The sequence below is a fragment of the Perognathus longimembris genome, chromosome 7, assembly GCF_023159225.1.
Source record: "Perognathus longimembris pacificus isolate PPM17 chromosome 7, ASM2315922v1, whole genome shotgun sequence".
In the NCBI taxonomy this organism is placed as follows: domain Eukaryota; kingdom Metazoa; phylum Chordata; class Mammalia; order Rodentia; family Heteromyidae; genus Perognathus; species Perognathus longimembris.
This window is the reverse complement of record NC_063167.1, coordinates 19,478,514-19,492,838: the sequence shown is the minus strand read 5'-3', so window position 1 is coordinate 19,492,838 and position 14,325 is coordinate 19,478,514. Positions and strand designations below refer to the sequence as shown.

Genomic DNA, 14,325 nt, shown 5'->3' with positions numbered 1-14,325 from the left:
CAGATGCGGAAACCGGGGGTCAGCAAGGCTAAGCAGACTGTTCAGAGTCACACAGCTAGCTACTCAGTAGAAGTGCTGTGACTCCGTCTCCAGCCAAGAACTTGAATCCTTCCACCGGTCTGCAAAACTATTGTCTTCAAAATGTCCAGTGCGGTCTGGGAGTATGGCCTAGTGGCAAGAGTGCTTGCCTTGTATTCATGAAGCCCTGGGTTCGATTCCCCAGCACCACATATATAGAAAACAGCCAGAAGTGGCACTGTGGCTTAAGTGGCAGAGTGTTATCCTTGAGTAAAAAGAAGCCAAGGACAGTGCTCAGGCCCTGAGACCAAGGCTGAGGACTGGCAAAATGTCCAGTGCATAGGGCCCAGTGCGTGTGGCTCACGCCTGTAACCCTAGCTTCTCAGAAGGCTGAGATCTGAGGATTGTGGCTCAAAGCAGGAAAATGTGAGATTCTTATCTCCATTTAACCACCAAAAAGCCAGAGTAGCTCAAGTGGTAGAGCACTAACCTTAAGTGAAAAAGCTAAGGACAACACCCAGGCCCTGAGTTCAAGGCCCGGTTCTGTTAAGACACACACACGCATGCACACTTACACAAGCATGCACATAGTCCAGACAGGTGAACCACTGCTGACCAAAAAGCCTCCTGGAAAAGCTGAGAGGGCATCCAGCTCTCCTAGCCCCAATTGGATGCTTTCTACCAAGTATCCTGTCTTCCAGGGAGGAGCAGAAATGGCCCTGGGGCTGGTAGCTTGAAAGGGTGGATGAACTCCAATTGGATGAGAGGGGGCCCCTTTGCCAGATCTGCTCACTCTGACTTCTGACAAGGACCCTCCACAGGTTCCCCTGACCCAGCCTCTCTCCCTGCCTGCAAGCTCAGGAGCATCTAGGACTCCTGGAATTATTTCCCCCTCGCCCTGCAATCACCAGTTCCCTTTCCTGGCAGCCCACAGGAAGGGGCTGGACTGGAGAGGTGGCCTCTCCGGTCCTGCCTCATGCCGCAGGGAAGGAACTGGCCCAGGCAAGCGCTGTCCAGTCTCACTGAGGACAGAGGTGTGGGGATCTCAATCTGTTTCTCTCCTGCAGAGCTCAGATGGAGGCAGCAGGGTGGACTCTGGGACCAGGCTAGGGTTAGCAGGGGGTGGTTGCAGGTTCGGGTTCTCAGTGAAATAAGGGGTTTGGACAAGCCTGGTGGGCCTGACCTATGAGATCAGGCTAGGCGCAGCTCATCATATCTCTTCTTCTCAGGGGGAACCTGGTGCGGATGGTGCAGCTGGCAAAGAGGTACCACTGGGCTGGCACCCTTTTCCCTTGGGCAGGCTCTTCTTTTCTCCTCTCCTTGCCTTGCCCCCCCCCCTTTCATTCAGTCAGTTAGCACTGGTGTGTGCACAGACCAACTCTAGGTAGAATCAGAATCTCTACCTGCCTGTCCCACATCTTGGTTTGAAAATATTCAGAGAAAAAAATTACATCAGTATTGAACATACACAGACCTTTTTTTTCCCCCTTGTCATTATCCCCTAAACAATACAGCATCACCACTACTTATATAGCATTCATGCTGCATTGGGTATTATAAATAACCCAGAGGTGGTGACAGGCATACACCATGCCATCTTAGAAAAGGGACTTGGGGCAGCCACAGGTTTTGGTCTTCGTGGGGTCCTGAGATCCAGGCCTGTAGCCCCCAAAGGATGACTGCGCTGGTCACCCTTGTTGCTTTAGGGATAGGAGCTGGAAACTAGGGGATACACATGGCAATGCAACTTGGTTTACTCCCCTTTTTCTTTGGTTTGTTTTCACCCTATAACTGAGCTGAAACAGAGTAATGATAACAAACTCGAAACATGTATTCCTGGGTATCAGCTCTTATGTGGCCCTCTACTGCGCCAGGCTGGCTCTCTCATTTGCTCTCCCCCTACCTCCCTGCACCTTTTTCTTCTTCACATCTTTTCATCTGTGACGAGATGAGAATCAGAGACAACAGGACTTATCAAGGTGACACCTGGGGGACAGCATTGTACCCAGCAGGACACAGCCTGGGGTCCGAGGACTGGGGAGGGTGGGCTGTTCTAACTCTTGGGAAGCTTGGAGTGTAGCCTACACTTGACCTCTGATTTTCACTTTCTTCTAGGGTCCCCCTGGAAAACAGGGACTCTACGGACCTCCTGGTCCAAAGGTGAGTGGGTACTGGCTGGGGTTTAAAGAGAAGGTGCTCATGACTTGGTTAAGCTCAGCTCCAATCTATTGCTCTAGCCTCACAGGAGACTCAGGAAGGCCAGTGAGCAAAGAGAAAGAGGCCACAGAGCAGGGGGCTGGGGGCTCATTCCTGTAGTTCTAGCTGCTCAGGAGGCTGAGATCGAGGATCACGGTTCAAAGCCTGCTTGAGTAGAAACGTCTGTGAGACTCTTTCCCCCCCCCACCCCAATTTCCCAGCAACTGCTGGAAGTTGGAGGTGTGACTCAAGTGGTAGAGCACAAGCCCTCAGCAAAAAGAAAAACCAAATGAGAGTGTAAAGCCCCAAACTCCAGGAGCTCCACATCAGGCTGCTGGTTTGTCTTTGCCAAGGAGAGAATGGTGTCGGGCACCGAAAGGAGATTACATGGTGTGGGCACAGCACAGGAAGACAGTACCTCAGCCCATCTTCAGCTGTCTCGAGGGCACAGACCATAAGCAATGCTTAATAAGCTTCTTTTCTGCTAAGAGCCACTTGGATATTATAACATCATTCTTGGAGCATACAAAATTATCAATACAGACAGACTGGCTTCAAGAAGCTGTGGAGAAGCATAAGTGCCTGTCCTGTCATGTACCAAATGATTTCTCAGGCCTTGTGCAGCTCAAGGGCCAGATGTTCCCACCTCTGGCTTAAGTAGGCCAGGAACTGGAGGCAAGAGGTGAAGGATATTCATGGTTGTAGAGTACCAGCCATAGATGGGGCCTGGTTGATCATTGTCTGAATCCTTGTTTTAGCAAGGGCTCTGAATTATCAGTGGTCAGGATAAACAGCCATCTTGCTAGGTGGGTGGTCGGTCCTGAAGAAACTCTATTGTACTTTAGGAGTAGTTTTGGTCTCCATAAAGATATTATGGATTAGTGATAAGTCCTTCCCAGATTCCAATGTGATTGCAGAGTGCATAGAGCAAAGTCACATACAACACAGACACGCCAAGCTCCCTCCGCCCCATGTTTAGTTCATTAATGAGTGCATGTAAGTAGTCAGCGCTTTTCAGCAAAAGCAGCTTTGAAGCTGTTCTAAGGAGAACTTGCAGCAACCTCCTCTCCCAGTACTCAGTAGACCATTTCTGGTTCTTTGCTGTGATTGGAGGACTGGAAGTCTGTTTTCACTCTCCAAGTGGTGGTTTTCTTTTTTTGTTTTTGGTTGTTTTTTTGTTTTGTTTTTGCCAGTCCTGCAGCTTGAACTCAGTGCCTGAATACTGTCCCTGGCTTCTTTTTGCTCAAGGCTAGCACTCTGCCACTTGAGTCACAGCGCCACTTCTGGCCATTTTCTGTATATGTGGTGCTGGGGAATTGAACCCAGGGCTTCAAGTATACAAGGCAAGCACTCTTGCCACTAGGTCATATCCCCAGCCCCACTTCTCAAGTGTTGTTAGCTCCCGTGGGCTCTGGCCCTCTGGCCTGGCCTGGGATAAGCAGAGATTGGTGTACAATAGCACTTCACAGTGCAGTCACACCAACGCTGTTTTAAAGAAGACTGGAGGAGGCACTTGGGGCTAGGGAGAGCACTCAGCCCTACCAGGTGTAAGGACAGGAGGTGGCTTTGCAACACACTGGGGAGAACAGTTGGGGGGAATTACAAGCAGTGAGGGCCCAGGGTGGCAAACTCCTGGAGAATGACAACTGGCTGCGCTGGCTAGAGGCAGAACACCAGGGTCCCAACAAGAAGGGCCTTGCTTGTCTGGCCAAGGAATTGAACCTTCATACTGAGGGCAGGTGGGAGCTTTATCAGCAGGGAGCAGTGCTACAGAACTCTCTTCTAGAAGGACTGTTCTGGGGGCAGTGAGATGGGAAGGGGAGGGTGACCTGTGGAGCTGTGGCCCCAGTCCAGACGTGGGTGCTGGGAGTTCTCTGGCACATGAAGAAGTGTGGATTGCTAAGACAATGTCACATGGACTTGGTCTTGACAACCCTTGGTAATGCTGGGTCATGTGACCTGCCATCCCTGCAGGGTGATCCGGGACCTGCAGGACAGAAGGGCCAAGCTGGAGAGAAAGGGAGGTCTGGCATGCCTGGCGGGCCTGGCAAGAGTGGCTCTATGGGTCCAGTCGGGCCACCAGGTCCTGCAGGAGAGAGAGGCCACCCTGGGTCTCCAGGACCTGCAGGGAGCCCTGGATTGCCTGGTATGCCTGGCTCCATGGTAAGTAGAGACGGGCCACCACGGGCACTGCCCCCCACAGCAGGCGTGTGTCATTTTAGACACTGCTGTTGACACTGCAGGAAAGACCATGGCTTTGGCTTAGGGGGCTCTCAGCTGGGCAGCAGGGGGGGTGGGCTGGATGCTTATAGATTCCTCTTACCAGCATTCTGAGCCTCTGCACAAAATGTTTTATGCCCCCCGCAGGGTGGGTAGGACTCGGGACAAAGAATGTGTGGTAGGCGCCTGGAACAGTTCCAGTCTTCTCCCAGGGGAAAGCCCTGGCCCTAGATGGTGTAACTGAGGCAAGGTTTTCTCCTCTTTCCTCAGGGAGACACAGTGAATTATGACGAAATCAAGAGATACATCAGACAAGAGATCATTAAAATGTTTGATGGTAATTCGCAGCCCGCTGGGGGCGGTGGGCCCACTTGGCCTTCTCGGCCACTTCTCCACCCAGCCCTGTCCTCCCTTTTGTAAAGCCTCAGTGTCCAGCCCTTGGCCCCTTGCCCTCCACACGGATGGGTGAGAGATAGGCTTTATGTTCAACTCTCCAGTACACCTTCCTAGTCACCTGCTCTGCTCAATGATAAAAGTGATTTCCTCCTGCCCTTCCGGAGTCCCCACTTGAGCAAAGGAAAATTGATTTCAGATGAGCCCGAGTGGAGTAAGCTCCAGGTGGAGGGCGCGTCGCTAATGTGAGGCAGCTGCTGGGGTTCAGGTTAAACTTTATGCTCCCTGTTCGTTTGCTCATCCGGCAGCATGCTGGGGCCTGGGGGAAACAGGGACCCGGTCCTGGAAGGAGGGGCTGGGCATCCTGACTGCTTCCGAAGCCAGTGGTGAAGCAATGAAGGAGGTTAGGGACAAGAGATGCTAAAATTAGATGTGTGCCTCTCAAAGATCTCCATAGAAAGCAGTGTGGAAGTCGGGTGCCAGTGGGCTCTGTCTATAATCCTAGCTACAGGAGGCTGGGATCTGAGGATCGTGATTCAAAGCCAACCCAGACAGGGGAGTCCATGAAACTCTTACCTCCAATTAACCACCCCTGCCACACACATACAGAGCCAAAAGTAGAACTGTGGCTCAAGTGGTAGACTGCCAATCTTGAAATGAAAAGCTCAGGGACTACACTCAGACCCTGAGTTCAAGCCTCAGCACCAGTGTTAACAACAACAGCAGCAGCAATGTGGAGGCACAGAACCCTGTTTAGCTTAGCGACTAACCTTCCTGTTCCCTGCCCTCATGTCCCTTGGATAGAAGATGGTTCCATGCTGGTGGCATGCCTGCAGTCCCTAACAGCCATTCTGAGTCCCCGGGCTCCCTGTGACCCGTCCTTGTCCTTGCAGAGAGGATGGCTTACTACACCTCCCGGATGCAGTTCCCCATGGAGATGGCGGCAGCACCTGGCCGGCCAGGACCCCCAGGCAAGGATGGTGCTCCAGGCCGGCCAGGTGCTCCAGGCTCGCCCGGACTCCCTGGTCAGATCGGCAGAGAAGGACGGCAAGGCTTGCCTGGAATGCGAGGTAGCTCCGTCCTCTGGTTTCCAAAATGGGGTTGGCCTGAGCATTGCATGAAGCCTGTTGTGAGGATGGTATTTGTGGGTATGTTTCAAGCAATCTTACTGGCTATGTCATTTTCCTGCTCATGAATAAGACTTATTTTCTTTTGTCCCAGGGTTGCCTGGTACCAAAGGTGAAAAAGGAGACACTGGTGTTGGCATTGCGGGAGAAAACGGTCTCCCTGGCCCCCCAGGTAGGAAAACCCAGTGCTTGACACCATGAATCCAGAGCAGCAGAGATTCCCTTTATGTTCCTTCAACAACCTAGCTATGTGGACTCCAAACTACTAGAAGCCAACCAACCACCATTTTCAGTAATGCCACCAAGTCAGGATGGTCGGCTAGAGCTGTGGGATGGGGCAGGGGGGTAGAAGGACCAGGGCCTGCTCTTAGTCCTAAACTGGACTAGCATGATGTAGTAGGAGGGAGCTGCACAAGATGGGGGTCAAGAACCCCAAGTGGGAGGCTTGGCATCCCATTGCCTTGTATAATCGTGAAGAGGTCACTTTAGCCTTCAGGAGTAACGTGTGTGTGTGTGTGTGTGTGTGTGTGTGTGTGTGTGTGTGTGTGTACACTAGGGCTTGAACTTCGGGCCCGGGTGCCGTTCTTAAGCTTTTTTGCTCAAGGCTAGCACTCTATCACTTGAGCCATGGGCTCAACCTCTGGCATTTTGGTGGTTAATTGGAGATAAGAGTCTCGTGGACTTTGGTGCCTGGGCTTGGCTTTGAACCATGACCCTCAGATCTCAGTCTCCTGAGTAGCTAGGATTGCAGGCGTGAGCTTCCAGTGCCTAGCTCAGGGGTCAGTCACTCTTTAAGGTGCATGTGTGTCTGTGGAGCCTCAAAGACAATGGCTAAAGCCTGATGACCTGTCTCCGAGGGCCATGGTCACTGCTGGCCTGGTATGCCGCTCAGAGCCTGCATCCTCACCTATAAAATTAGATAATAGGTCTTTCCTCAGGAAAGTGTGCTGTGGCTTCCACGACTAATACATAAAAACACTTTGCCCATGCTCGGCCCGTAGAAGCTGTCAATGAGACTGTCCTTGTTAGGTCAACGTAAGTGTCAGATTGGAGCTCGTGAAGATGTGCTGTAGGCTGAGAAATAAGCAGTGAAGGCATCCATTCCTTATAATGACTGCTGTTTCGTCTTTTCTTGTTCATCTGGGTCTCCTGATTTTGCCGTCTGTAACTCTTTCCTCCCAGGTCCACAAGGGCCTCCGGGATATGGCAAGATGGGTGCCACAGGGCCAATGGGTCAGCAAGGCATTCCTGGCATCCCCGGCCCCCCAGGGCCCACCGGCCAGCCAGGCAAGGCCGGCCACTGCAATCCCTCCGACTGCTTTGGAGCCATGCCCATGGAGCAGCAGTATCCACCCCTGCGAAACATGAAGGGGCCTTTCGGCTGAAGCGGCCGCCTGCCGCCTGCCGCCAGACCAAGACCTCCGCTGGGAATCAATGGCCTCGGCTCACTGGACTCTGGGATGGGTTGTGAATGTTTGTGCTGTTGATGTTGTCATGGTTGTTCATTGCTGTTAATATTTTTTTTAACAATAAAGAAACAAAACTGCAATCCCACGTTCAGTGGGGTTCCCTGGTGCTGTAGCCAAATCTCCCTGTCATCCTCCTTTTCCCATTTGGTCCCAGGATCCCCAAAGGACATGTCTCTCATCTCACTGTCTGACGTCAGCCAGAGGAGTTATGGGGTGCTGCTGTAACGGGGGGGTCCCCTGCCTAGCCCCTCTCCAGATGCTTCTGATTCTGCCTTTGGGCCTTTGTTCTATCAAGTTAGGGAAAGAGCATGGCTCAGTCTCGCCCCTCAAGTGGAGACCCCCCACTTCCAGCTCATAAAGGCCCCTCAATTTGTTTCCCTAAGGAAGCCAGTGCTGGGTGCCCCACCACTCTTTGCCCAGCCTCTTCACTTCCTGTGACCCAAACGCTGACCCAGCTCGCCTCTTGGGAAGGTGCCATTTGGTCCTGAGGTGTGTTCACCCACCTAGAAGCCCCTCTGAGCACATGGGTGCTTCTCAATGCGCCAGTAAGCCTGCAATTAGAAAACCTGTGCCAACAGGAGGACCGACAGGCTCCAGGCCCTGCGCAGGGAACCTGGGAACGCTGTGGGAAATGAGATGGAACCTCCCACCTGTCGCGATGCATGGCACTGGCAACCATGGCTGCAGCTGCGAGCAGTGGCTCTCTGGACCACAAATGGCATCTCTTGTTATTCAAACGTGCGTGGTGCTTTTCCTGCCTGTCTTAGCCTAGGCCTTCAGAAATAGCCCCGTTGGATTTGTGAGATGGAGTCACAGACAGCAATAATCTAAGCCTGTGGTCCTCAAAGCCCACTGCAGGCTTGGTGATCCACCTTCTGTCTTCTTATCCTATGTAAAGAGGGCAGGAGGGGGAAGGAAAGGGGAATTGAACATTATAGGAACATCACGTTGCAAGCTTCTGTCTGCTTTTCAGATCACTTCTCCTGATGGGCTGGCGGCCCTGGTAGAAAGCAATGGCACATCCAGCAAGGAGACTTCCACAGGAAGGCTTTTTTACTGGCTCCAGCCTTCTGGAAGGTTTATTCAAGTTGGATAAACTTCAAAGGCTCAGAAATAAACTCCAAGCCTAGATGTTTATCTGAGTTGCCCGAAGCCTCCAAGCCAGCTGTCAAATCTCCCCAGAGCTGGTGTTTCCAGCACATTTCTGAACATTCCCTTCTTTGGTTGGGCATCAGCCTATGGTTGGTTTAGAACCTTTGCCCTACTTTTTTCCTGCCAGGAGCAGAGGACGCAGAATGAAATGCAGCAGGCTCCTGAGCACGCCTGACTGCTTCCCATGCTGTTTGTAGATACAGAAGGAGTCGATTCTTGTTTCATTTCTCACCAGTAATTCTCAGTTAACCCTGCTTCTAACAAAAAAAAAAACATTAAAAAGCAAATACATCATCTTAGTATTGAAGTAGCAGCCAGGTTTTGGGGGGCAGTGGGTAAGGACAGATGTTAAAGCACTCCCACTGGAAGGCCAGCTTCTACTCAGCCCAGGCGTCAAGGCGGACGGATGATAGACTTCATGATTAGGAGCCTGTTGGCGTGAGTGGGAAGACAAGTGAGGGCCAGCTGTTGAATGGAGCAGGGTTGGCTCAGAAGGCCAGAAGGGAAAATTTCCATGAGCCAATATCACACTCATCTCCTGTCCCCAGGGAACAGATCCTTATAGAGTAAATGATGGTTCCTTCACTTTTCTTACAGAGTCCAATTCATGTTACTCTTTGGGGATCCTACGACAGACTCGGCTTAAGCTTTCATCATTGGAGTACTTGTCTCCCTGGAGTTGGAAATTGTGCTGTATTTTCTTGGACCATGAAGAACCAGATGGGAAGCTGAATTTTATAGCTGCTTCTTCTTCTATGGTCAGCAAAAAAAAAAAAAAAAAAAAAAAAGAAGAGAGAAAAAAAAAATCCATGGGTCTTATGCATCAGCCCGGGAGCTGGGTAAGCTGAAGAGAAAAGGAGGCGAGGCAATTGCCTTCTGTTTGTCTTAGGCAGCCCTTTCACATTCCAGCCCCATTGTTCTTCTCTCTTCATTTTTTAAGTCAACCCCAGGCTTTTAAGGCAACACAGGCAGCATTCTGATTGACAAAAATTTAACTTGATGAGTCTATTTCCTCTTCCTACTTTGTGCCGGGAGCTGTACCCAGGCTCTGGGGAATCCTGAGGCAAACTAGACAGATATGTCTGGGGGGTGGGGGGAGTAGACAGTAAAGCAATCAGAATAAAGTGGGGCGCTGTGGCATTTTCCTGGGCAAGGCACTAGGGAAATGTCCTCTTGGGGGGTCCTGATGTGTTTAGACAGAGAGATTGATCCAGGCAGAGGGGACAGCATGTGCTAAGGTCCAGAGATGATTGAGCACAGCAGGCATTGGGATGGGGCTACTGTAGTTGGATTGCTGAGCATGGCAATAATGGGTTTTACACAGAGTTTTGTCTAGTGGGGAGCTTGCTGATGGCAATATGGAAAATGAACAGGAGGGTGCTTAATTTGAGAAGCCATCGGCCCTGAAAGAATGGAGAAAAGTGCTGGGAGCTGGTGGTTCTCGCTGTAATCTTAGCTACTTAGGAGGCTGAGATCTAAGGATTCCAATTTGAAGCCAGCCCAGGCAGGAAAGTCCACGAGACTCTTACCTCCAACTAACTAGCAAAAAAACCAGAAGTGGAGCCGCGGTTCAAGTGGTAGACTTCCAGCCTTGAGTGAAAAGCTGAGGGATGGTTCCTAGGTCCTGAGATCAAGCTCCAATTCTGGCACACATACACACACACACACAAAAAAAAAAATGGAGAAAAGGCTGTTGCATATTTATTCTGTGAAGATCCCACCCTCCCCCATCCAAATTTTATGTCTTCTGGAATTTAAATCTTGTTTTTTGTCCTTGTTTCCCCTGCCACCACAATCCAACAGATGCCAATTAGATTTTCTTCACATATGGCCTGTTAACCCCTTACAAACCTTAACAAAAATGTCCTGGGTAGTTTATTGAATGGAATATATCAATGCACGCTTGCAGTTTCCTAATGGAAGGGTAGTTGGCCAAATTGCTACCTCTGTTGTTCTCATGTCTTTAGTTGGTGTGGTGGAAAGTTGCAAATCACCCTCCAATCCACAAACACCAACTGGAATCTCAATTTCAGAACTAGGTCTAGTGGGAATCAAAGAGAATTAATTCCATATTCATTAGGTGGAGGTTGGCGTTCCTTCTCAGAAAGTCACACAGGAGCTTGGCACTGGGCCAGGAGGCCTGAAGGAGAATGTCTCTAGGGGAGCTACTACTTTCCATTGGCTAGCCCTTCCATCATCAACTTCAGCCTCACCTCTGCTGATGGGTCAACAATGGGGCTTCCATGAGCTCTGAAAAGAAAATACTGTGTGCTCTCCAAAGGACAGAAATCCAAGTTTCCCCCTTTTGGCTAAAACTGAAATAATAGGAACACCCCAGCCCTCCTCTGTCTGCCTCAGGTAGTAGAGGTTTTGTGAAGTGAGTCAATTGTTTTTTAGTTTTGAGAAGATCCAGATCTCTGTGTCTTTTAACTTCCTCCAAAATAAGCACACCTGGACCTCCAACACAGACTGGATGTTGGCTTTGGTTGGTGTCTGACTGCCCCAACTCATGAAGATATTCAACCGCAAGTTCTCTTGTTTTGCTGGAGCAGAGGTGATTGGGGGAAAGAATTCTCCTAAGCAATGAGTCCTCAACATCTCCAACAGCCTGGTAAGTGGTGGGAACTCAATAGACAAACATGTTTATGGAATGAATGGGCTGTCATACAACCTGTTTGTAGGCCAGGTGTTGCCATTCTGTCTGGGTAAACATCCCCTTGACCCTTAGCCCCGTCATTCAGAACTTCTTCCCTTCTAAGGTTTTGCAACTGAATTCCAGCAATAATTCTGGGGTTGTAGGGTTATAAAGGTGAGAAGAAGATACCATCACAGGGGCTTAGAGGTGGACCTGAAGATGTCCCGTGAGTAAATCAAAGAAAGATAAAACCTTGACATTTCTGTCTTCATATCTATCTCCTTTTATTACCTTAAACTCGGTTTTTGCTCTACCCTGCACGTAGGCATGCTAATCATTTAAGGAGTGTTTATCTGAAGCTGGTAATCCTTCACCTTCAGGGTTGAAGGCATCAGTATAAGGAGTAAGATAATTTCAAGATTTATAGGGATATCATTAATAGACTGACAACTATCAGCTCTTTTTTTTTTTCTTTTTCAGTTGATTCTGGGGCTTGAACTCAGGGCCTGGGCACTCACTGTCCTTGAGCTCTTTTGCTCAAGGCTAGTGCTCTACCACTTTAAGCGACTGCTCCACTTCTGGTTTCTGAGTGGTTAATTGGAGATAAGAGTCTCACAGGAACTTTTCTAGCTTTCAAACCTCAATCCTTAGATCTCAGCTCCTGAGTGGCTAGGGTTACTGGCATGAACTACCAGTGCCTAGCTCCAGCTTCTTCTTTTTTTTTTTTTTGAGATAGGATCTTACTATGTACTCCAGGCTGACCTCAAACCCTCAATCTTCCTGCCTCAGCATCCTGGATGCTGGGGATTATAGGCTGACATAATGCCCAGAACAACTTCCAGCATTTAGTCTCCTGTTCCTGACAACGACAGCAGTATCTACAAGTCTCACATCACCTAAAACCTAAAGCAGGGCCCAGCTGTTGGCCTCATGAACTCCATCTTGCTTTTCTGACTTGTTTCTGTGAGTCATACATTCCTTCAGGTACCTCAGGTTCCAAGAACAACAGGTCTGATGGGTAAATGTGTAACAAGTCAAAGTGATCCTTAAGCAGGTGATTTTATCCTGAGATAAAAGTTAGACACAGACCAAAGTTTGACCAAGACTGTTTGATGAAAGGCAACTCTTGCCATTTGTTTTTCTTTATATAACCCCCAAACCCGTTAGCTCCTCAAAAGCAAGACTGAGGACAGTGGTCCTCTTCTAGAGTGACCATACTGAGTAAATTCCAATATTCACTGTCACTTTTTTGGTTTGGTCTTTTGTAGTGAATGACTATACCTAGTCTGTCAAGATTCTCCAGAGCCAGGTCTTGGGCTGAGGACTCTTGTAACAATGTAACCTACTGTTAAGTACTGAGTAGTTAAAATAGCTTGAAATTAGGTTCATATCTTGGCCTCTCCTTTTCTCTTTCTTTCTTCTTCTTCTTTTTTGTTTTTGAGATAAGAATTTCACTATGTAGCTCAAGCTGTCTTTGAACTAGAAATCCTCCTACTTCAGCCTTCCAAGTGCTGGGGATTACAGGCATGCACTACCATGCCTAGCTCACCATTTGTCTTTTCCATATTAAGGAAGTTGTTTAGCTTCTTTCAGCCCAGCTCATTATAAATGGGTAATAGTATTTATCTTGACTGTGGTGGAAATTAAACGGCATGTAGTACTTAATGCATGCATAATTATAATAATACCCACTAACACTTATTGGATTATTAATACTAGTCTCTATTCTAGATGCTGGAGATAGGGTGGTAAATAAAGACAACCCTACTATATGCATAAACCTTAAAAAGGACAATTCAAGTAGTGACAGGTACTTAGGAAAAAAATTAGATACAGTGGTATAATATACGGCTAAAGGAGGCAGTGTACTTTAGATGTGAATCAAGAAATCCCTTGCCAGGAGCCAGTGGCTCACACCTGTAATCCTAGCTACTAGAGAGGCTGAGATCTGAGGATTATGGTTCAAAGCCAGCCCCGGCAGGAATGTCTGAGAGATTCATATTGCCAATTAACCACCTGGAAACTGAAAGTGGAGCTGTGGCTCAAAGTGGTAGAGCACTAGCCTTGAGTGAAAAAGCTCAGGGAAAGTACCCAGGCCCTGAGTTCAAGCTCCATGATCAATGACATCAAGAAAGCAAGGAAGAAAGGAAAGAAGGAAGGAAGGAAGGAGAAGCAAGAAAGCCCTCACTATGATGTGATATTTCAACTAAGACCTGGTAACAAGGAGAAACCAACCCATGAAAGAGTTTTCTAGGTAGAGGGAAGAGCTAATCTAAATAAAGACTTGGAGGCGGGAGTTAGCTCAGTTATGTCCTAATACTGAGCCTAATACTGGTGACCATGCCAGTAAGGCAGAAATAAGATAGCAATGGCAGAAAGTAGGTCTGGTGACTCAAGCAAGGTCCAGGTCATGTAGAGTCTTGAAGGTTATAATGAGTTTGGATGCTATGTTGAATGATGGAAAACAAAATACTCGATTCAAGAAGACTTTTACCAAAAAAAAAACAACCCCAAACCTTAATATTTTATGTAGTCCAACAAATAAAATATCAGGGCTGGGAATGTTAATTAGTGGTAGAGTGCTTGCCTAGCATGCATGGAGCCCTGGGTTCAATTCCTCAGCAGCACATAAACAGAAAAAGACAGAAATGGCACTGTGGCTAGCCTTGAGCAAAAAGCTCAAGGGCAGTGCTCAGGCCCTGAGTTCAAGCCCCAGGACTGGCAATAAAATATGAAAAAAAAAGTGATGGGAGGCCCTTGGAAAAGTTTAAGTGACATCATCTGATGTGGCAATTTAAGAATCTGACTCTGTCTGGGTGCGAGTCACGTTTGTAATCTGAGCTACTCAGAAGGCTGAGATCTGAGGATCTTGGTTCCAAGCCAGCCCGCAGGAAAGTCGTGAGATTCTTACCTCCAATTAGCCACTAAAGTGGTGCTGTGGTGCTAGTGGCACTGTGGTGCTAGCCTCTCGCCTAGGCTCAGTGTTTAAGCCTCACCACCGGAAAAAAAAAAATCTACAAATTGTTATGGAAGACAGTGACAACACTAAAAATTTTGGGCTGGGAATATGGCCTAGTGGTAGAGTGCTTGCCTCGCATACATGAAGCCCTGGGTT

The 14,325-nt window shown here is 48.9% G+C and overlaps 1 protein-coding gene across 5 annotated transcripts in view; it reads left to right on the top strand.

The window, feature by feature from the left end:
* Col16a1 (collagen type XVI alpha 1 chain) overlaps nt 1–7,535 on the top strand; it is a 51,705-nt gene extending 44,170 nt beyond the window's left edge. For all 5 annotated transcript variants that reach the window (XM_048350741.1, XM_048350740.1, XM_048350737.1 and 2 more), the window contains 7 exons: nt 1,248–1,283; nt 2,134–2,178; nt 4,189–4,377; nt 4,705–4,771; nt 5,721–5,897; nt 6,049–6,126; nt 7,137–7,535. In XM_048350741.1, coding sequence (XP_048206698.1) covers nt 1,248–1,283; nt 2,134–2,178; nt 4,189–4,377; nt 4,705–4,771; nt 5,721–5,897; nt 6,049–6,126; nt 7,137–7,339 — 795 coding nt within the window. In that variant the 3' untranslated portion in view covers nt 7,340–7,535. The remainder of the gene's footprint in view (nt 1–1,247; nt 1,284–2,133; nt 2,179–4,188; nt 4,378–4,704; nt 4,772–5,720; nt 5,898–6,048; nt 6,127–7,136) is intronic.
* Nucleotides 7,536–14,325: the final 6,790 nt, after the last annotated feature.